The sequence below is a fragment of the Saimiri boliviensis genome, chromosome 17, assembly GCF_048565385.1.
Source record: "Saimiri boliviensis isolate mSaiBol1 chromosome 17, mSaiBol1.pri, whole genome shotgun sequence".
NCBI classification, from domain to species: Eukaryota; Metazoa; Chordata; class Mammalia; order Primates; family Cebidae; genus Saimiri; species Saimiri boliviensis.
In genome coordinates, this window is record NC_133465.1 from 17,898,564 (window position 1) to 17,922,204 (window position 23,641).

A 23,641-nucleotide genomic window follows, 5' to 3' on the forward strand; every position below is an offset into this window, starting at 1 on the left:
CCCGGTGTGGAGGTGCACACCTGGAGTCCCAGTTACTCGGGAGGCTGAGGCAGGAAAATTACTTAAACCTAGGAAGCAGAGGTTGTACTGAGCTGAGATCAGACCACTGTACTCCAGTCTGGGTGACAGAGCAAGAACTGTCTCAAAAAGAAAGAAAGAAAAGGAAAAAAATATAATAATTTAATAAAATAAAGGGTCTCAAACATCAAGTCCAACTTGATTGGGCATTTTGCCATTAAATAAAAGAGTAGACAATGCTTTTTCATATTCATGTGCCTTCTGGAGTGGCAAAGCAACTTCACCTTCTTTTGATTCAGAGGAGATTGTACAGAGATGTGACTACACGAAGCCCTTGCTGTACTCACTTGTGACTATAAACACAAGGTGAAAGATACAGTGGTTACTTTACAAAATGAACAGTTTAAATCTTAAGTGGTCTTTGACTTACAGCCAATCAATAATGTGAGTAAAGGCTTAACATGAAGTACAAAGACACCACAAACCTTTTGATTTCTTTACATCAGGTTCAGGCTCAGATTCTCGGATGAATTGCCCCAAGTCACTGACTCTTCCAAATGTCATCTTCCTAAATAAGGATGAACAGAAGAATATAACTTCTAACAATCAGTTTTAAATTTAGGAGAAAAAAAGAAAAAATCAAAATTTTTTTTTTTTTTTTTTAATTAGAGACAGGGTTTCACCATATTGGTCAGGCTGGTCTTGAACTCCTGACCTTGTGATCTGCCTGCCTTGGCCTCCTAAAGTGCTGGGATTACAGGCATGAGCCACCGCACCCAGTGGAAAAAAAACAATTTTTAAGCGTCTCATCTAAATTTAGAAAGCAGAAACACAATTTATAGCCACGCTGTGTAATTCAAAATAGGACTTATTTGAAATAAAATGTTGTGGCACAGAAAGCGAGATAATCTTTAATTGAGTGCAATTTCTTTTGAAATTCCCAAAAGGTTTACAAAACATGGTGAGTTAACAGGTAATTCATAATTCTAAAATTGAGAGAGAAGAAAAAAGGCACAAGAATAACCAAGACAATTTTGTAAAAGCAGCAGCAAAAAGGTAGGCCTTCCTCTAACAATGTACTATAAAACAAAGTTAAAAAGCAAAAAATGGCCGGGTGTGGTGGCTCATGCCTGTAATCCCAGTACTTTTTAAGGACAAGGCAGGGGGATCACTTGGGGCCAGGAGTTTGAGACCAGCCTGGCCAACATGGTGAAACCCTGTTTCTAAGTAAAAAAAAAAAAAATACAAAAATTAGCCAGGTATGATGGCATGCACCTTTAATCTTAACTGCTTGGAAGGCTGAGGCGGGAGAATTGGTTGAACCAGGGAGGTGGAGGTTGCAGTGGGCTGAGAGCTGAGATCATGGCACTGCACTTCAGCCTGGGCAACAGAGCAAGACTTTGTCTCAAAAAAAAAAAAAAAAAAAAAAAATGCAAAAAACACAGTAAGGGTCTTATTTTTAAGACATTATCAACCAAAGATTAATATCCAGAAACAGACAGAATTTTTTTTTTTTTGAGATGGAGTTTCGCTCTTGTTACCCAGGCTGGAGTGCAATGGCGCAATCTCGGCTCATCGCAACCTCCGCCTCCTGGGTTCAGGCAATTCTCCTGCCTCAGCCTCCGGAGTAGCTGGGATTACAGGCATGTGCCACCATGCCCAGCTAATTTTTTGTATTTTTAGTAGAGACGGGGTTTCACTATGTTGACCAGGATGGTCTCAATTCCTTGACCTCATGATCCAACCGCCTCGGCCTCCCAAAGTGCTGGTATTACAGGTGTGAGCCACCGCGCCCGGCCTCAGAATTCTTTTTTAATAATGAAGGGTCACGCGAAAGAAACATCCAGAATTTTAACAAGTCACTAATAAAAACCACCCACTAGAAACATGTAAAAAGAAGATAAATAGTCAATTCATAGAAGAAAAAACCTGAACAATCAATAGATATACCAAAAGAAACCCAATCTCTTTAGCAAAAAACCTAAGACTGGAAAAAAATTAAAAGTCTGAAGTATTCTTTTTTTTTTTGAGATGGAGTCTCGCCCTGTCACCAGTAGATGTTGTTTGCTGAGAGGCGATGGCAAGGAACATCAAGCTATCCCCAGGCAGGAAAACTGCCAGAATAAGCAAGCAGTATGTACTGGTCATGCACTAGTTAAACCAGCTCCTAAAACACAGGATATTTGACCTTGTCCCCATTGCTGACTTGCAGAGTGTTTTTCAGCTTTTTTCTATCTTAGTAGTGAACAGGCACTATCTGTCTGTGTAGTCTATCTTTATTCTATGAAGAAACACTGAGCACCTGCTTATTAAAAATAATCACTTGTGGCCGGGCGCGGTGGATCACCTGAGGTCAGGAGTTCAAGACCAGCCTGGCATCACGGTGAAATCCCATCTTAAAAAATAAATAAATAAATAAATAAATAAATAAATAAAATCACTTGTTCACAGGAATAAATACATGAGTCAGAGTCTGCTCTGGGCTGTCAGCTGGGAAATGCTGGCAGACCCCTCACGATCCCACTCTGATCCCATTCTTACATCCTATCTTTGTTTCTGTTTCTTAATTCCTTCAGTGCCGCCTGGGTTGGGGTCTCTACGACCCAGCTGGTCATGGCAAAACTTAACTATGAATTTAATTTTTTATGAGAATAATGCCAGGTGTGGTGGCTCATGCCTGTAATACCAGCACTTTGGGAGGCTGAGGAAGGAGGATAACTTGAGGTCAAGAATAATGCGTTTGTCAAGCTGGTTAAAAGAAAAATTCTGTGACATCAATAATCAGTTTATTTCATGGAAAGTAGATCTTATTTTAGAGATATCCTCCCTAATAAGTTATTTCAGATATGAGTGCCAATATACCAACTGATAGAAATTTATTTGCCTTAAGAAAATTTTCAGGATGGCCGGGCGCGGTGGCTCAAGCCTGTAATCCCAGCACTTTGGGAGGCCGAGGTGGGTGGATCACGAGGTCAAGAGATCGAGACCATCCTGGTCAACATGGTGAAACCCCGTCTCTACCAAAAATACAAAAAATTAGCTGGGCATTGTGGCGCGTGCCTGTAATCCCAGCTACTCAGGAGGCTGAGGCAGGAGAATTGCCTGAACCCAGGAGGCAGAGGTTGCGGTGAGCCGAGATCGCGCCATTGCACTGAGATTATTGCACCATTGCATCAGCCGAGATCGCGTCGTTACAGCCTGGGTAACAAGAGCGAAACTCCCTCTCATAAAAAAAAAAAAAAAAAAAAAGGAAAATTTTCAGGAAGATGATAAAATCATATAACTAAAACAAATGCTAAAAACCATCTTTTTTTGTTTGTTTGTTTGAGACAGTCTTGTTCTGTCGCCAGGTACCAGGCTGGAGTTCAGTGGCACAATCTCGGCTCACTGCAATCTCCGCCTCCTGGGTTCAAGCAATTCTCCTGCCTCAGCCTCCTTAGTAGCTGGGACTACAGGCGCACACCACCATACCCAGCTAATTTCTGTATTTTTTTTAGTAGAGATGGGGTTTCACCATGTTGCCCAGGATGGTCTCGATCTCTTGACCTCATGATCTGCCTGCCTCGGCCTCCCAAAGTGCTGGGATTACAGGCGTGAGCCACCATGCCTGGCCTAAAAACCATCTTTATTTATTTTTAATAAAGATGGGGTTTCACCATGCTGGCCAGGCTGGTTTTGAACTCCTGACCTCAAGTGATCTGCCTGCCTTGGCCTCCCAAAGTTCTGGGATTACAAATGTGAGCCACAATGCCTGGCAAAGATCATCTTTAAAAATGAAGAAAAATTACCATTTCTCTTTTCTGCTTCATTTTATACATTTAAAAAATACATATATATTTACATTACACAAAATTACAGAAGTAAAACACTGCACAATTAATGGACTTTATGTAAGGTCTTAAATAAATGAACCACTCCTTAAACATCACCTTAGGGAATGAACTCATTTAGGTTTATTGTCCATTATTTTCTAAAAGAAGAAATAAAGATCACTATACAAATCTGATGCAGATGAAAAAGCTGGCTTTCCAAAGACAGTGTGGTCAAACAAATCTTTTATTTCCTTCAAGTACTTTCCAGACTCCTCAGTCTCCCAAAACCACTGTTACTTTCTACTGAAAGCAATCAAATATGTTGAAATCCTTTTTTCACGGTACTGCTGGAAACTGGGGTTAGCGAAGGGTAATCAAGCCTTTACACACGTTTACATGTTAAGCAAGCCATCTTTAGTCAAGAGAAAGTGATTTTATGATTAGATCTGTGGTAAATTTCAGTAAGTGGAATATTTTATGAATCACTATCTTTTTATTACAGGCTAAAATGAACAACCAAGTTAATTCTTAAACTTAAAGGAATAATTTTTCCAAGTATCAGTTATGCTGCACACAGTAAATGATGTAGCATCTTTTCACTTTATTATTCTCATTTTACAGATGAAAAAACTGAGATACGAAGAGGTTAAGCAGTTTGCCGATAAATGGCAGAGCCAAGATTAAAACCCAGGAAGTCACTCCAGAGACTTTACACTTAACCATCACATTATACTGCATACTCTAAGTGAAAGTTCTGGGCATATAACAATAGATGAGAAAAAATGTAAAATTTATCAAAAATTTTAAAAGATGCAAAGCTACTTACAGCTGTAAAAATTCTAGACATGAGCTAGGCTTACCCGGCATATGTCCGTTGATATAAAGATTCTGGATCCAGACTTGCAGCATCCACTATTATCGCTTCATCAAAATTTTTCAGTATTTTAATACTGGCTTTTTTCACGCTGGACTACAATAGAAATTGTAAAATTAGAAGTATATGAAACAATCAGTCCTGGGCTTGGAACGTGACAGAGTTGTACAAAATTTTCTTCAGTGTTTGAAATAGAAATAACTTTCACTCTACCTCATCACCACTGAGATGCTTAACAGAAATGACTCTGAAATGCAACCTCACATTATAGCTAAAAGAGGAACGCACAATATTAAAATGTACAGGCCGGGCACAGTGACTCAAGCCTGTAATCCTTAGGTTGAAGTGCAATGGCACAATCACAACTGACTGAAGCCTCACTCTCCTGGGCTCAAGCACTCCTCCCATCTCAGTCTCATAAGGTGCTGGGATTACAGGTATGAGCTACCATGCAGCCCCCAATATTCATCTTTTACCCAATACGAGGATCCCGGCACTTTGGGAAGCTGATGCAGGTGGATCACTTGAGGCCAGAGGTTTGAGGCTATCATGATCAACATGGTAAAACCCCGTCTGTACTAAAAATACAAAATTTAGCTGGGCATGGTAGCAGGTGCCTGTAATCCCAGCTACTCAGGAGGCTGAGACATGAGAATCACTTGAGCCCAGGAGGTGGAGGTTGCAGTGAGTCAAGATCACACCACTGCACTCTAGCCTGGGTTACAGAGGAAGACTCTGTCTCAAAAAATAAACAATAAAATAAAATGTATAATATCTGAATTTATAAAACATTCTTAATGACCTAAGTTCCAACAAATGTGTGTGCTGTACTCGTAGCATAATTTCCTAAGTGTGAAAAGCTCTCATCCATCCAGAAATATGTATCTTGGGTAGTAAAGCCTTTTTAAAGTACGTTTACAGGATAAACAGGAATGTTTTTGATTCTTGGTGAGGCCATATGACAAAAAGAAGTGAAGGAAACCTTTCTAAAGTGACTAGCTAGCTAAGTACAGGAAGTTCCCCTCCAGCATTCTACCTCCTACTCTCCACCTCCACAGGAAAAGCCAGAAATGGTACTTTTGTGAAATACAGAGCCATAGGTTGACCTAGAAATTCAACTTCTAAAATTTCAGTTACAGACAGACTCATATTGATGGAAAATGACTTATATTCAAGATTATTCATTGCAGCATTGTTTAAAAGACATAAACAAGCTTAATGTCCATGACTAAGTAATAGGTTAATAAAATAAATGAACAGACAATTACAGAACTCTCTATAGTGGGGGTGGCAGGTAGGGAAAGGGACTCTCATTATGTGTTGAGAAGGAACAATTTCCAAGATACACTGTTAAATAAAAAAGAAAGAGGAACCAGAATAAAGAAGAGGGAATACTTTCCAACTAACTCTTATGAGAACTGTTACTCAGATACCAAAATCTCACTCTTACTTCCTGATTTCAAAACTTACTACAAAGCAATAGCAATCAAGAGAATATGTGACTGGCATAAAGACGGACATACAGATAAATGTATGTCTATCTTCGGAATCGAAGAGAATCAAGAACCCACAGATATATCCTCACATTTATGGTCAATCGATTTCTGATGGATTATAAATGTTATCTTACGCATTTAGATACAAAATCTTCAACAAAGTGCCAGTAAATGGACTCCAGCAGCATACTGAAAAGATTATACACCATAACCAAGTGAGATTAATCTCAGGCATGGAAGGCTGATTTAACATCTGAAAATCAATTAATATTTCACATCAATAGAATAAAATCCCAAACTCAAACAACCGTTTACATTGATACAGAAAGAACATGACAATATTCAACACCCTTTCACAATTTTTAAAAGAAGACCATTTAAAAAATTAGAAATAGTAGGGAAATTCCTCAACCTGAAAAACGGCATTTATTAAAAACTCAGACTTAATATCATATTAAATGATGAAACTGAAAGCTTTCCCTATTAGATCAAAAACAGGACAAAGATTTCTGCTTTTGCCACTTATATTCAACATTGTACTCTATAAGTTCTGGCCAGAAAAATTAAGCAGGAAAAGAAAATGAAAGGCACCCAAAGTGGACAAGAAGAAAGAAAATGATCTTTATTTATAAATGACATGATCTTATATACAGAAAATCCTAAAGAATTCACAAGAAAACTATTAAAGCTAACAATCAGATTTAGCAAAGTTGAAACTGCAAGACCAATATGTAAAAATCACGTATATTTCTATGCTCTCTCAATGAACAATCTGAAAATAAAATTAAGAAAACAATTCTATTTATAATGGCATCAAAAAGAACTTAAAACATAGGAATAAATGACCCAAGGAGGTGAAAAGGTTCTACTCTGAAAACTACAAAATTTTGCTGAAATTCAAGAACACATAAATAAATGAAGATTTATCTATGTTCACAAACTAAAATACGATATTGTTAAGATGGCAATATTTTGGCTGGGCACAGTGGTTCACACCTGTAATTCCAGTACTTTGGGAGGCTGAGGCAGGTGGATCACCTGAGGTCAGGAGTTCAAGACCAGCTAGGCGAGTATGGTGAAACCCTGTCTCTACTGAAAATACAAAAAAAAATTAGCCAGGCATAGTTGTGGGTGCCTGTAATCCCAGCTACTTGGGAGGTTGAGGCAGGAAGACAATAATAAGAGTGAAAAGAAAGGTTGGGTGTGGCTTACATCTGTAATTCCAGCACTCTGGGAGGCTGACGTGAGAGAATCACTTTGAGCCTAGAGTTTGAGACCAGCTTGGGCAACAGGGTAAGATCCGTCTCTATAAACAGAAAGAATTAGCTGAGTGTGATAGTGCATACCTATGACTACAGCTATTCAGGAAGCCGAAGTGAGAGGATCACTTTTGCCAAGGAAGTTGAGGTGGCAGTGCTGTGATTGTGCCACTGCACTCCAGCCTGGGCAAAAAGTAAGACCTTATCTCAAAAAAAAAAAAAAAAAAAAAAAGTACAGGAAAGACAACTCACAAAATGAAGAATATATCTGGAAATAATGGATTTGATAAGGGACATTTATCTAGACTATATAAAGGACTCCTGAAACTCAATATAAAAAGACAATCTATTTTAAAAATGGGCAAAGGAGCTGAGCAAGGTGGCTCACACCTATAATCCCTACACTTTGGGAAGCCAAGGCAAGAGGATCACTTGAACCCAGGAGTTTGAGACCAGTCTGGGTAATATGATGAGATCCTATCTTTTAAAAAAAGAAAACTGGCTGGGTGCGGTAGCTCATGCCTGTAATCCCAGCACTTTGGGAGGCTGAGGTGGACGGATCACTTGAGGTCAGGAGTTCAAGAACAGCCTGGCCAACATGGTGAAACCCTGTTTCTACTAAAAAACACACAAAAAATTAGCCAGGCGTGGTGGCCGGTGCTTGTAGTCCCAACTACTCAGGAGGCTAAGACAGGAGAATTGCTTGAACCTGGGAGGTGGAGGTTGCAGTGAGCCGAGATTGTGGCACTGCACTCCAGTCTGAGCAAGGGAAGGGAAGGGAAGGGGAGGGAGGGAAAGGTAGGGGAGGGAGGGGAGGGGAGGGAAGGTGAATAGAGTGAAACTGTCTCCAAAAAAAAAAAAAAAGGGGGGGGAGGGGAGGGGAGGGGAGGGGAGGGGGAAAGGAAGACCTATATCCACACAAAAATGTGTACTCAAATGGTCACAGCAGCATTATTGATAATGGCAGAAAGGAAAGGACAATTCAAATGTGCATCAACTGTAAACAAAACGTCATATATCCTTGCAATGGGATATTTGGCCATAATGAGGAATAAAGTTCTGATACACGCTAAACATAAATAATGTGATGCTATTTTGAACACACAATGCTAAGTGAAAGACAGTCAGCAACAAAAGACCACACAGTATATGGTTCCATTTTTATGAAATGTTCAGAATCAGCAAATTCATTGTCTCTATAGAGATAAAAAGTAGACTAGTGGTTGCCTAGGGCTGGTGGAGTGAAGGTTTCGGAGTTTAAGTAAATTGGGTTTCCATCCGGAGTGGAAATAAAGTTTTAAAATCGATGTGGTGAGGTTGGGTATGGTGGCTCATGCCTGTAATCCCAGCACTTTTGGGCCAAGATGGGCAGATCACCTGGGGTTGAGAGTTCGAGACCAGCCTGACCAACCTGGAGAAACTCTGTCTCTATTAAAAATACAAAAATTAGCCGGGTTGTAATCAGACAGGGTGGTGCATGTCTGTAATCCTAGCTACTAGGGAGGCTGAGGCAGGAGAATTACTTGAATCTGGGAGGCAGAGGTTGCCGTGAGCCAAGAACATGCCATTGCATTCCAGCCTGGGTGAATAGAGTGAAACTGTCTCCAAAAAAAAAAAAAAAAAAAAAAAACCAATGGTGATAGTTACATAACTGTGACCATATAAAAACCATTGAATTGTACGATGTAAATGTGAATTAGTGCAATAAAGCTGTACAAAAAAAGAATATACAGTATGGTTTTATTTATAAAATGACAAGAACAGGTAATGCTAATTAATCTATGCCATCAAAAGTCAGGAGAGCAGCTGCCAAGAGGGCTTCTAAAGGGGCTGATAATGCTGTTTTTCATCTGAATGCTGTGTCACATGGATTCGTTCTGCCTGTGAAAATCCTTCAAGGTATATAAGGTTATGATATGTGCAGTTTTCTATATGTATTAGTATACATCAATAAAAGACATAAAAATATATTTTATGGTTAGCACCTAGACCTTCTTTAAGTGCCTAAATAAAAACAAGATATTTAGCCTATATCAAAAAACCAACGTGGCAACCATACTCAGCAGGTTATCTCCCAGGTAAACTTAACAGGAGAAAGAGATACTCAGGAGAGCTTTGTTAATGGCAATACAATAATACTTTCTTACTAATCAGAAAAATTTATCCAAGGCCCAGTGCTGAAAATTCAAAGGGTTATTTATCAATAGGAATTAGAAAATTATTATGCTTCAGCTAAAACCAGGTTCTAATGCTTATAATTTTTAAGTTTTTTTTTTTTTTTTTTTTTTTTTTGAGACGGAGCTTCGCTCCTGTTACCCAGGCTGGAGTGCAATGGCGCGATCTCGGCTCACCGCAACCTCCGCCCCCTGGGTTCAGGCAATTCTCCTGCCTCAGCCTCCTGAGTAGCTGGAATTACAGGCAAGTGCCACCATGCCCAGCTAATTTTTTGTATTTTTAGTAGAGACGGGGTTTCACTATGTTGACCAGGATGGTCTCGATCTCTTGACCTCGTGATCCACCCGCCTCGGCCTCCCAAAGTGCTGGGATTACAGGCTTGAGCCACCGCGCCCGGCCAAGTTTTAAATTATATATATATATGTACATAAAGAAAATTATTATGCTATATTAAGCTTATGGTAAAGAACACTGGAAGGGGAATATTTCTGGCTCTGTTGTTTACTGTGTGACTTTAATAAAATCAGTTAACCTCTTTATGCTTCCATAGATTTCTTGTCTTAGGATATTCTACTTTGTGTGATTATGAGGAGAATCTGGTACGGTTTAACATATGAAAGCACTCCAAAAAACCCAAAAAAGGTTAAGGGAATATATGACGTGGCACCATAATTCAAAACGAAATCAAAAGGCCTTGAGTGAAACACATTATAGGTGGTGGTTCATGCCTGTAATCCTAGCACTTTGAGAGGCCAAGGTGGGAGGACTGCTTGAGGCCAGGAATTTGAGACTACCCTGGCCAACAGAGCAAGACCCTGTCTTTCTCTCGGTTTTTTTTTTTTTTTTTTAAGATGGGGTTTCACCATGATGGCCAGGCTGGTCTTGAACTTCTGACCTCAGGTGATTCACCCACCTCAGCCTCCCAAAGTGCTAGGATTACAGGCGTGAGCCACTGTGCCTGGTCAAGACCCTGTCTCTTTACAAAAAAAAAAAAAAAAAAAAAAAAAGAGAGAGAGAGAGAGAAAGAAACCTAGCTAGGCAATTAGCTGGGCATGGTGGCACATGCCTGTAATCCCAGCTACTCAGGAGGCTGAGACAGGAGAATTGCCTGAACCCAGGAGGCGGAGGTTGCGGTGAGCCGAGATAGCGCCATTGCACTCCAGCCTGGGTAACAAGAGCGAAACTCCGTCTCAAAAAAAAAAAAAAAAGAAACCTAGCTAGGCAGAGGCAGGCAACATTTGAGGCCAGGGGTTCAAGACCAGCCTGAGCAACACGGCGAGACCCCATCACTACGAAAAAAAAAAATTTCAAATTAGCCAGGCGTGGTGGTGCATGCCTCTAGTCCCAGCTACTCAAGAGGTTGAAGTGGGTGGATTATTTGATCCCAGAATTTCCAGGCTGCAGTGAGGAGACCCTGTCTCAAAACACACACACAAAAAAGAAGACCTAAGAGTTCACTCAATTATTTTATAAAAAGTATCCTAGACTGGGTGCAGTGGCTCACGCCTGTAATTCCAGCACTTTGGGAGGCTAAGGTGGGCCGATCACAAAGTTAAGAGCTCAAGACCAGCCTGGCCAACATAGTGAAACCCCGTCTCTACTAGCCAGGTGTGGTGGCACATGCCTGAACTCCTAGCTATTCAGGAGGCTGAGGCAGGGGAATTACTTGAACCTGAGAGGCAGAGGTTGCAGTGAGCAGAGATTGCCATTACACTCCAGCCTGGGTGACAGAGTGAGACTCTGTCTCCAAAAAAAAAAAAAAAAAAAAAAGTATCCTAAATAATTACATAAAGAGCTCTTCAGAGGCTATAAATATATTCCATCATTATTTGATTTATTAAGAGAAACAGCCAGAGACTCAAACAGAATGGCCTGAATTAAACAGCATGATACTTTACAATACAGTATATTGTAAGTCACCACAAATATGTTCATTAGAATATAGTAAGTAGGCTAATTTTATTTCTCCTTTTTTTTTTGAGACGGAGTTTCACTCTGTCACCCAGGCTGCAGTTCAGTGGCTTGATCTCTACTTACTGCAACTTCTGCCTCCTGGGTTCAAGAGATCGTCCTGCCTCAGCCTCCCAAGTAGCTGGGATTACAGGCACCTGCCACCATGCCAGGCTAATTTTTGTACTTTTAGTAGAGACAGGTTTCACCATTTCGGCCAGCCTGGCCTCAAACTCCTGACCTTAAATAATTCGCCCAGCAGAGCCTCCAAAAGTGCTGGGATTATAGGCGTGAGCCACCGTGCCCGGCTTTTATTTCTCTTTTGTTCCTACAACTTAAAATTTATGAACAGGATCTGTTACTGGGGTTTGAAGGAAAAGATGTGTATGCTTTTCTCCCTAATGGCAGATGCAATCAGTCAATACCTGAGACGCAGAGCTGTCAGAACCCCCTGGGTGAGACTCATCAGGAGGGCCAACAGAGCCAGGAGCAGTCAGCGACACGTTCCCGCCCAGAAATTCATCTCCTCGAACCGAATGGATGAGATCATTCAAATATTTATAATAAAGATTGCTGGACAAAAAGCCAGGCAAAAAGACCTGATAGAAAGGAAAAGCATTGTTTTTAAAGTTGAAATCAAATCCAACTAAAACTATTTTAAAGAAAAAAAGTTTACAATTCTACTGGTGATAACTGTTAACTACCTATAACAAATGTTTGTACTTCTTACTTTACTGCAGGTACTATTCTTTTGTACAGTTTACAAATTAAAATTATAATGCATGAGGCTGAGGCAGGCGAATTGCTTGAACCTGGGAGGTGGAGGCTGCTGTGAGCAGAGATCATGCCACTACACTCCAGCCTGGACGACAGAACAAGACTATGTCTCCAAAATAAAAAAAAACAAATTATAATGCAGGTAATTTTCTTGGGCTTTCTCCCCCAAAACATTTGTCATGAAAGGATTACATAAACTTGATATTAATACTAGCAAAAAAGAGTCCATAGGATATAATTTGAAATAGATTTTTCTGGTTTATGATAAATATTAAAGTTTTTGTGCGTATATGTATTTTTACTTTTAAACTGATTTCCTTAAGATAACTAACCAGGATCAGGAGTGTAACTGCTGAGTTAAATTTTAACTTTGATATATATGGTCAGTTTGCCCTTCAAAAGAATATTATAAATTTGAATCACTAGCAGTATGTCAAAATATCTGTTTCACGCCGGGCGCGGTGGCTCAAGCCTGTAATCCCAGCACTTTGGGAGGCCGAGGCGGGTGGATCACGAGGTCAAGAGATCGAGACCATCCTGGTCAACATGGTGAAACCCCGTCTCTACTAAAAATACAAAAAATTAGCTGGGCATGGCGGCGCGTGCCTGTAATCTCAGCTACTCAGGAGGCTGAGGCAGGAGAATTGCCTGAACCCAGGAGGCGGAGGTTTCGGTGAGCCGAGATTGCGCCATTGCACTCCAGCCTGGGTAACAAGAGTGAAACTCCGTCTCAAAAAAAAAAAAAAAAAAAAAATCTGTTTCCACATAGGTTTTCTTACACTGAGTTGTGTTTCTTTTTTCAAGTAATTATTAAATAAATGCCTAATTGTACATCAATGTTTTTCTTTGCCTTTAATGATTGTTAATTATGCTGAATGAGTTCTCATGTTTATTATCTGCATTTCCAGTGCTATGAAGGAAGTCTGTAATAGGACATGCAAATAACAAACATGAGAACTTATTCAGTATAATTTGTAATTATTCATGTTCATATTTAATACGTGCCTTTTTGTTTGTTTGTTTGTTTGTTTTTTGCGACAGAGCTTCACTCTTGTCACCCAGGCTGAAATGCAGTGGCGTGATCTTGGCTCACTGCAACCTCCACCTCCCAGGGTCAAGTGATTCTCCTGCCTCAGCCTCCTGAGTAGCTGGGATTACAGGTGCCCACCACCACATCCAGTTAATTTTTGTATTTTGAGTAGAGATGGGATTTCGCAATGTTGGCTAGGTTGGTCTTGAACTCCTGACCTCAGGTGATCCACCCACCTTGGCCTCCAAAAGTGCTGGGATTACAGGTGTGAACCACCATGCCTGGCCAGTGCTTTATTATTAATATCTAGTGATCATAATACCCCAAACTTGTGTTCCAATCCTGTTGACAGATAGGTGAAATATTTGGATCATTCCTAAGCTAAATTTGTCCTATACTGCCTTCTTTTATTTTTGGAGACAGGGTCTTACTCTGTCACCAAGGCTGGAGTACAGGGGTATGAACACGGTTCACTGCAGCCTTAAACTCCATGGCTCAAACAATCCTCCAGCCTCAGCCTCCTGAGTAGCTGGAAGTATATGTGAGTGCCACTACACCCAGCTAATTTTTGGTACTGCTTTCTAGAAATTTAAAAATATGTAATAATAATAGTAGTAAGAGTCGTTAACATTTTTGATGCTTACCATGTGTCAGGTAGTATGTTAATATGTATTTTATACACATTATCTCATTTTAATCCTCAAAGGGACTTTCAGGTAAACGTGCATATTATCCTCATTTTACAGTTGAGGAAAATGGCATTAGAGAATCTCAGTTACTGGTCAGGCACGGTGGCTCACGTCTGTAATCCCAGCACTTTTGGAGGCCAAAGCAGACAGATCACTTAAGGTCAGGAGTTTGAGACCAGCCTGGCCAATTTGGTGAAACCCTGTCTCTACTAAAATACAAAAATTAGCCAGGCATGGTGGTACCTGCCTGTAATCTCAGCTACTTGGGAGACTGAGGCAGGAGAATTGCTTGAGCCTGGGAGGCAGAAGTTGCAGTAAGTCAAGATTGTACCACTGCACTCCAGCCTGGACAACAGAGTGAGGCTCTGTCTCAAAAAATAAATAAAAAATAAAAAAATTTCAGTTAGGCTGTTTGTCATTGTGTTAACATCACCAAGTGTACTTACACAAACCAAGATGATATGGCCTACTACACCCCTTGGCTATATGGTACAACCTATGGATCTTGGGCTACAAACCTGAATCACATGTTACTGTAGTGAATACTGTAGGCTACTATTATAATGGTAAGAATTTGTGTATTTAAACACAAACACAGAAAAGACACAGTAAAAATACAGTATAAAAAATAAAAAATGGTACATTTGTATAAATGGGCACTTACCACGAATAGAGCTTGCTGCTCTGGGTGAATCCGTGAGTGAATGGTGAGTGAATGTGAAGGCCTAGGACATTCCCACACACTGCTGTAGACTTACACTGTACACTCAGGCTACACTAAATTTATTTAAAATTTTTTTTCTTTAGGCCTGGCGTGGTGGCTCACGCCTGTAATCCCAGTACTCTGGGAGGCTGAGGTGGGCGGATTACGAGGTCGGGAAATTGAGACCATCCTGACCAACATGGTGAAACCCTGTTTCTACCAAAATACAAAAAATTAGCTGAGCGTCGTGACATGGGCCTGTAGTCCCAGCTACTTGGAGGGTGGAGGCAGGGGAATTGCTTGAACCCAAGTGGCAGAGGTTGCAGTGAGCCAAGATCACGCTACTGCACTACAGCTGGGCTACAGAGCAAAACTGTCTCAAAAAAAAAAAAAAAAAAAAAAATTGTTTTTCTTTAATTAGAAACTAATTTGCTGTAATTTTAACTTTATAAGCTTCATTTTTTTTAACTTGTTTACCCTGTTGTCATAATAGCTTAAAACACAAACATATACAGCTGTATAAAAATATTTTCTTTATATTTTTATTTTATAAGCTTTTTTTCTATTTTTAACTTTTTTTTCCCTTTCTAAATTTGTTTGTTAAAAACTAAGACAGCCAGGTTCGGTGGCTCACGCCTGTAATCCCAGCACTTTGGGAGGCCGAGGTGGGTGGATCACGAGGTCAAGAGATTGAGACCATCCTGGTCAACATGGTGAAACCCCGTCTCTACTAAAAATACAAAAAATTAGCTGGGCATTGTGGCCCACGCCTGTAATCCCAGCTACTCAGGAGGCTGAGGCAGGAGAATTGCTTGAACCCAGGAGACGGGAGGTTGCGATGAGCCGAGATTGCGCCATTGCACTCCAGCCTGGGTAACAAGAGCGAAACTCCGTCTCAAAAACAAACAAACAAACAAAATACTAAGACAAACACATACATTAGCCTAAGCCTACACAAGGTCAGGATCATCAATATCACTTTTTTCCACCTCCATATCTTGTCCCACTGGCAGGTCTTCAGAGGCAGAACACGCATGGAGCTGTCATCTCGTTTGATAACATGCCTCCTTCTGGAAACCTTCTGAAGGACCTACCGGGAGCTGTTTTACAGTTAACTTTTTTTTTTTTTTAAATAAGTAGAAGGAACACTCTAAAATGATTAAAAGTATATATAGTAAATATGAGACAACAGAAGTTTTTCAGCTCCATTATAACTTTTTGTTTTATTTTTGTTATCTTTTTAGTTTTTCTTTTTCCCTTATTAAAATTTATTTTTTCTTTAACTTTTGTTATTATTGCACTTCCAGCTTTGATCCATTACAATCATATAGGATCATTATACATGCAGTCCATGGTAGACTAAACTATTATGTGGCACATGATTGTACATACCAGGCCAGACTCAAGGTCTCTGCTCTTAATCACTGTGCTGTACTGCTTCCATTTCCACCATGCTATTCTGCTTGGTTTTCCCACCTTATATTTTATGAGTTCTACCAATAAAACGTCTTGTAGTTTAATACTTCTGAAATTCTTGGTTACCTTCTCCATGGTTGTCCAGGCCTGACGTAATGGAGTTGTGAAACAGTTGGGGAGTGGCCCACCTTCTCTGCAGATATTGGATTCAATTTCTAATCGTACAACATCATCAAATCCAAGAGGGTGTGTGGCTTGGAGGGAGAAGTACCTATGGTAAAAAGATATCCAAAGTGAAACCAAATTCCACAGCAAGTATAAGCAACTTTTTGCACCTCCTCCAGAGAATCTTATCTGAGGCTACTTGATTCAGCCTGCAGACCTAGAACCATAGCACTATGTGATCAGGGTGCTGATGTAACCTTTCCTTATTCCCACTTCCCCAGAGATACTTGGGTCAACTTGCTACCTTCTATCTGCCTGCCAACCATCTTTAGCTCTTGACAGTGAACCCTACTGTTGTTTAAAAGCTGTAAGGATCAGGCTACAAATGAGGCAAAGAAACACACATATATTTATGGGTACCTATTCTCTGCTCAGGACTTGATAGCTAAAAATGAATTTATAGAAAAGGAAGACATGGTCATTTCCCCTGAAAAGCATGCTGAGAAGATACGTGCACAGAATAAAGTAAGAACACATCATCATAACTACAAGGCATCAGCAGTAAACATGTACAAATTCAAAACAAAATGGCACTGAGGGTGAGCTAGACGGATATGATGTATTTGGACAGAACAGGACTTACTGATGACTTGGTGTGGAAAGGAAAGGGAGTAACTAATATTGATAACACAAAGAGTTCTACCTTGATGGGATATAATGCAACTAATGTTTTGGTAAGCTGATTATGAATGAATACCAAAAAAAGCATTAAATGAGAGAAAAAGCTGTCTTCCAAGCACTCCAATGGCTTCTATCTCCTATCCCCTGACAGAAATATAAAAGTTGATGATGCATGATTATGATGATGCATATATATGACACAAAAACAAACAAATAGGCAGGGCACAGTGGCTCATGCCTGTAATCCCAGCATTTTGGGAGGCTGAGGTGGGTAGATCACCTGACATCAGGAGTTCAAAACCAGCCTGACCAACATGGTGTAACCCCATCTCTACTAAAAACTACAAAAATTAGCTAAGTGTGGTAGTACACATCTGTAGTCCCATCTACTCGGGAGGCTGAGGCAGAAGAATTGCTTGAACCTGAGAGGAGGAGGCTACAGGGAGCGGACATCAGGGCACTGCACTTCAGTCTGGGTGACAGAACAAGACTTCGTCTCAAAAAAAAAAGAAAAAAAAAATAGTCCGCTTGTGATGGTTCATGCCTATAACGCCAGCACTTTGGGAGGCCCAGGCTGGTGGATGACCTGAGGTCAAGGGTTTAAGACCAGCCTGGCCAACATGGCGAAACGATGTTTCTATTAAAAATATAAAAATCGGCTGGGCGCGGTGGCTCAAGCCTGTAATCCCAGCACTTTGGGAGGCCGAGGCGGGTGGATCACAAGGTCGAGAGATCGAGACCATCCTGGTCAACATGGTGAAACCTCGTCTCTACTAAAAATACAAAAAAATTAGCTGGGCATGGTGGCACGTGCCTGTAATCCCAGCTACTCAGGAGGCTGAGGCAGGATAATTGCCTGAGCCCAGGAGGCGGAGGTTGCGGTGAGCCGAGATCGCGCCATTGCACTCCAGCCTGGGTAACAAGAGTGAAACTCCGTCTCAAAAAAAAAAACAAACAAACAAACAAACAAAAAAAAATCAGCCAGGTATGATGGTGCAGGACTGTAGTCCCAGCTATTTGGCAGGCTGAGGTGGGAGGATCACTTGAGCCTGGGAGGCAGAGGTTGCAGCGAACTGAGATTGTGCCATTGCACTCTAGCCTGGGTGACAGAGTGAGATCCTGTTTGGAAAAAAACAAAAACAAGAAGGGATTTGTAAAGTCAAATTTGGCACAATGAACTTGGCAAAACAGTAGTGCCAGTGGGATGTTATATAGAAATCTTCATTTAAAAATGGCTCCCCATGTGAAAATAGGATCCAGTGGGAAAAAAGTCTCTACTGTGTGTAGTTACTGAGCTCCAGCTGGAATCTTACTAGTGCCACTCTTCTGTTCTAGCATAAAGACAACTATCCAGGGTGGGAACGGTGGCTCATGCCTGTAACCCCAGCACTTTGGGAAGCCAAGGCAGGTGGATCATTTGAGGTGAGGAGTTCAAGACCAGCCTGGCCAACATGGTGAAACCCTGTCTCTACTAAAAAGACAAACATTAGCTGGGCATGGTAGCCCACATTTGTAATCCCAGCTACTCGAGGAGCTAAGGCAGGAGAATCGCTTGAGGCCGGGAAGTGGAGCTTGCAGTGAGCTGAAATCATGCCACTGTGCTCTAGCACGGGCAAAAGAGCGAGACTCTGTCTCAAAAAATAAATAAATAAAATTAAGAAAAAGAGAAAACCCTCTTTTTAAATCAGCATTTTGTAACAAAATGTGAATCTCCTATGCTGTATTGAGTAAGTTGGTAAATACTCCTCCATGATTTGAATTTTCAGGTACTTTAGACCAAATTTCTAAATGTAAATTCTTCCTATTTGAACATCTATATAACAATGCTTCTTATATAATACATTCCACAAATATATTGTACCAGAATAAACACTGGACCGAAGATGAAGAACTGCATTCCAGTCCAAGTTCTGCCACTAACTTGTCCCATGACTTTGAGAAAATCGTTCTCTCTGGGCCTTATTTTCCTTACTTGCAAAATGGGAAAATCAGACTACATCCCTAATCTGGAATGTTTAGAAGATATACCAGATAATCCCTATCAGAATTATCTAGTATGTGTTCTAAAGATAAAGAATGCTGGTCACACATCAAACCTGCAGAATCAGAATTTCGGAGAGGGGAGAAGTGGACATCTTTTTTTTTTTTTTTGAGATGCAGTTTCACTTTGTCGCCCAGCTTCAAGTGCAGTGGCACAATCTTGGCTCACTGCAACTTCTGCCTCCCAGGATCAAGCGATTCTCCTGCCTTAGCCCCCTAGTAGCTGGGATGACAGGCACCCGCCATAATGCCCAGCTAATTTTTGTAGTTTTTAGTAGAGACAAGTTTCAATATGTTGGCCAGGCTGATCTCGAACCTCTGACTTCAAGTGATCTGCCCACCCTGGCCTCCCAAAGTGCTGGGATTACAGACAGGTGTGAACCACCATGCCCAGACTGAAAGCCTATTTTTAACAAGCTCCCAGGTGATTCATATGCAGACAGCCCAGCAAGGGCCTGCAGACCAATGTTCAAGAACACTGGTCTAGATGCTATTGGCTGCCATCAAATCCTAACATTTATGGACTTTTCTCTACCCACAAGTTACCCCTTTAGCATTTGCTTAAGGATACAAATAATAAATTACCTTTTTTTTTTTTTTTTTTTTTGAGACAGGGTCACACTCTGTCACCCAGGCTGGAGTACAGTGACGCGATCACAGCTCACTGCAGACTTGACCTCCTGCCTCAGGCCTCTAAGTAGCTTGGACAACAGGTGCATGCCAACACGCCTGGCTAATTTTTTTTACCTTTAGTAGAGGTGGGGTTTTGCCATGTTGCCCAGGCTGGTTTTGAATTCCTGGGCTAAAGTGATCCACCGGCCTCTACCTCACAAAGTGCTGGGATTACAGTCGTGAGCCACTGTGCCCGACCACAAATTCCTTTCTTTTTTTTTAGATGGAATTTCGCTCTTGTTGCCCAGGCTGGAGTGCAATGGCGCTATGTTGGCTCACCACAACCTCCACCTCCTAGGTTTAAGCAATTCTCTCCTGCCTCAGCCTCCCAAGTAGCTGAGATTACAGCCATGCACCACCATGCCCGGCTAACCTTTTGTATTTTTCAGAGACGAGGTTTCTCATGTTGGTCAGGCTGGTCTGGAACTCCTGAACTCAGGTGATCCGCACACCCCAGCCTCCCAAAGTGCTGGGATTATAGGCAAGAGCCAACACAATTACTTTTACAGAGTCAGAAAAGTTAAATGAAAAGAATACCATATGTTACAGAGCTGGCTACAAGCTCATCACCTGCCTGACCAGATATTTTCAATTTTGGTCACTGTAAGATTTTTCTCATCCTCTCATTTTCAGTGAAAACTAATAAAAAACTAATTAATTTAATAATGTGGCTGAGCAAATTTGTACAAAAACTGTAACATATCCATAAACAGGCATTCAAGGTCCTTTACAATCTATTCCAATTAGTATCAGCACCCTCCTATTTATTCACCACCTCTTGGATTATTCAAACTCAAGTTTATTGAAAGTGCCACCTTCCCCTAAGTTTCCATGGCTTTTGTGCAGTGCCTTGGCCTAAAATGTTGTTTCCTGCCTTCTCTGTGTAGCAGAATCAATTCATTCTTTAGGATCCAAATAAAATCTCTCTTCTGGGAAACACTCCCTGAACACCACCATTGCCATCCTGTTTACCCCACATACACCTTCCCTTTCCCAGCAGAAACTTTTGTCCTAAGAACCCCCGAAGCTTTACAAATACCATAGAAAAAGCAGCTTTTATGCTGCCTCCTCTGAGTTCCTGGGAGGCAGAGACTGAGTTTATTCATCTTTATTTCCACAGAACATATTACATGCTCAGTAAGTACCTGCATGGATCTATCAACAATATAACTCACTTGTCATATAAAATCATGGCATCATTCTGTGCCTCCTGCCCATCGTATTGGCCCTTTTTGGCAGCAAGCTGAGACTGGAAGTTATCTGCTGCCAACCAGAACTGTAAGATATTCACTGCATCCTCTTTTTCCATGTACTAGGAAGAAAAAATACAAAAGGGAAAATAAGACTATAACCAGATTTCTCTCACCATCTCCAATCCAGAAGCTCAAATATTAAAATACGGGTCATAAGCAAAAAAACAAAAAGATATACTTCTTCAGTTAACACCCATCAGCAAGTTACAGTCATTTGAGATTGCAAAGTTTTAAAGTATTCTTTTGGAGCTGAAAAAAAATTTACAAGAAACAAACACTACACAGCTAGATGCAAACTTTCATTGAACTAGAATAAAACTTATACTAAATTGAATTTGTAGTTCCTCGCCAGCAAACACAGAAAGAGTAAACTAACCAAACCAAATGTTTTACACCTGATCATTTTCACCATTCCATGAGGACATATTAACCTAAACAAATTGTTGATTTAATTTATGGCAAAGAAAGGGAGTGAAAAAACAAATCAACTGAGTACCTGTATTCTTGTAAAGAGGCAGAATCCAGTGTCTAAATTACTGCCTCATGAAATTGAGAATCCTCTTTCTACTTAATAATCATTAGCTTTCCAATAAAATAATTTCACTTGCTGAAGCCTCACAAATAGCATTATACGAAAGCGTATGCCTCAAAGAGATTAATATACTCATTGTCTGTTGCAAATGCTTCTTCACTGGGCAATCCTATCAAGAGGCTAAAGCAAAAATGATGAGAGTAAGAAAAAATTTACTACTTTTCTTTTTCTCTTCTGAAGTCTGGTCTGCAATTTATGCACTGGAAGCAAGTTTCAAATTCTGTGGTTTTAAAATAGCTCCAAATAATTAAAAACCTGCATTCTTTTACATGCAGTAGTTAAATTAGGTTTTTCAAAATTAGAGTTATTTAATACACTGAATTTTCATGTTCTCTCTAATATATTATTCAATTATTCTTGCCATTAGAAACAAGTTGAAACAATGATAAATCTTTTTGAAAATGACTTGTCTCTTCTGTGTTATTTCCTATAGACAGGGCCCCAGCATTTAGAGTTAGAGGCTGGAATGCTCGAATAGAGTATGAAAGGAAATGCAGACTTTACCTCAGAGAAATAAAAGAGGGCTGACTCACAGAAGAGAATGTCAGCCAGGTAAACAGTTCCACTGGTCAGCACTTCAATCTGGTATTTACAGAAATGGTGACTTCGCAGAAACTCACTAAAGTGCCTGCACATGGACAAAAGGGAAAATTTGAGGGAACCACCAAGGAAAGAGTTTAAGTGGGGAAAATACTCTTTCCACATTGTCCCTACTGTATCTTAAAGGCCTAGGTCAACACTACCTCACTTCCCCATAATGTCATTCCTGATTCCTTTTCCTGTACGTAATCTCTGCCACCTTTTTATGACTTTGTAGTTCTCCCCTGACATTTGACACATGCCACTTCATATTAGAGTAACCAAAGAACATGCCCTATGTCTTTTAGTAGGCTGTAACTTCAAGGCAGGTTCTATACCTGACCAAGTCTTACACAGAGCACTCTTTCGATAAATGTGAAGTGAAAGAATGAATACATGAATTTTTTTTTGAGGGCACACAGCAGTAATAAATCTAAAAAACCTCTGGAGGCATTTCAACAAATCTATGTGGATTTAGTTATATGGCATCCATTTAGCTTGAAGCCTGAACTAACCAATTAGAAGACTCATCTGAAGACATGTATTATTTAAATAAATAAACCAATTCTAGTAGTCATAATCACTACAGGCTTAATCGCCCCCCAAATGATTTTAGAACTAAAAATAAATTCTTTTAACTTAGGAAATATCAACACTAAAAATGAAAATTAAGAGTTCACATAACTTATATTTAAAAGAGACTATTAACCAAGATAGGGTATGCTTGATATGATCTTGTAAATACTCAAAATACTTAAATCCTCAAAAATACTTTGTTTTTAAGCTGAGTGAAGCCCATTCCTAACAATGGACCCAAATTCCCTAGGATACATAATGTGAAAATACAAACTAACTTACTCTTGTTCCATTGCACTAAAGACTATGGACTGTGCCAAAACGAAACAGTTGGGATCTACCTGTCCATCTTCTCCACAAATCTTTGCTGTAAAAGAAGTAGTACATAATTAAATTTCCACTAAATTCAAACTATATACATTTGCGAGTCAAACTGGAAGTTAACAACAAAGGCATATAAACTAGAAGGTTTTAAATAGAACTACAAGAAAATACAGGCAACACTTGATCTTGACGTAGAAAGTCTTTTGAAGTACATATGCAAAGGTAGAAATCAAAACATTTAACATAATTTTTTTTTTTTTAGATGGAGTTTCGCTCTTGTTACCCAGGCTGGAGTGCAATGGTGTGATCTCGGCTCACCACAACCTCCACCTCCTGGGTTCAGGCAATTCTCCTGCCTCAGCCTCCTGAGTAGCTGGGATTACAGGCACGCGCCACCATGCCCAGCTAATTTTTTGTATTTTTAGTAGAGAAGGGGTTTCACCATGTTAACCAGGATGGTCTCGATCTCTTGACGTCGTGATCTACCCGCCTCGGACTCCCAAAGTGCAACACAATTTAATTCCTATACATTGATACACTCCAAAAACAAAATATAAAGG

General features: G+C 40.2%; 1 protein-coding gene across 4 annotated transcripts in view; it reads right to left on the reverse strand.

The window, feature by feature from the left end:
- AKAP10 (A-kinase anchoring protein 10) overlaps nucleotides 1-23,641 on the reverse strand; it is an 82,716-nt gene that overhangs the window by 19,889 nt on the left and 39,186 nt on the right. For 3 of the 4 annotated variants that reach the window (XR_012514556.1, XM_074388281.1, XM_074388283.1), the window contains exons 6-12: nucleotides 23,040-23,124; nucleotides 22,107-22,230; nucleotides 20,933-21,069; nucleotides 16,326-16,470; nucleotides 12,010-12,183; nucleotides 4,691-4,800; nucleotides 504-586 (exon numbers count right to left, since the gene is read on the reverse strand). Coding sequence is in view for 3 of the 4 variants with exons in the window: in XM_074388281.1 (XP_074244382.1) it covers nucleotides 504-586; nucleotides 4,691-4,800; nucleotides 12,010-12,183; nucleotides 16,326-16,470; nucleotides 20,933-21,069; nucleotides 22,107-22,230; nucleotides 23,040-23,124 (858 nt within the window). In the remaining variant the exon portion in view is untranslated. The remainder of the gene's footprint in view (nucleotides 1-503; nucleotides 587-4,690; nucleotides 4,801-12,009; nucleotides 12,184-16,325; nucleotides 16,471-20,932; nucleotides 21,070-22,106; nucleotides 22,231-23,039; nucleotides 23,125-23,641) is intronic. The other variant, XM_074388282.1, reaches the window with a different exon arrangement.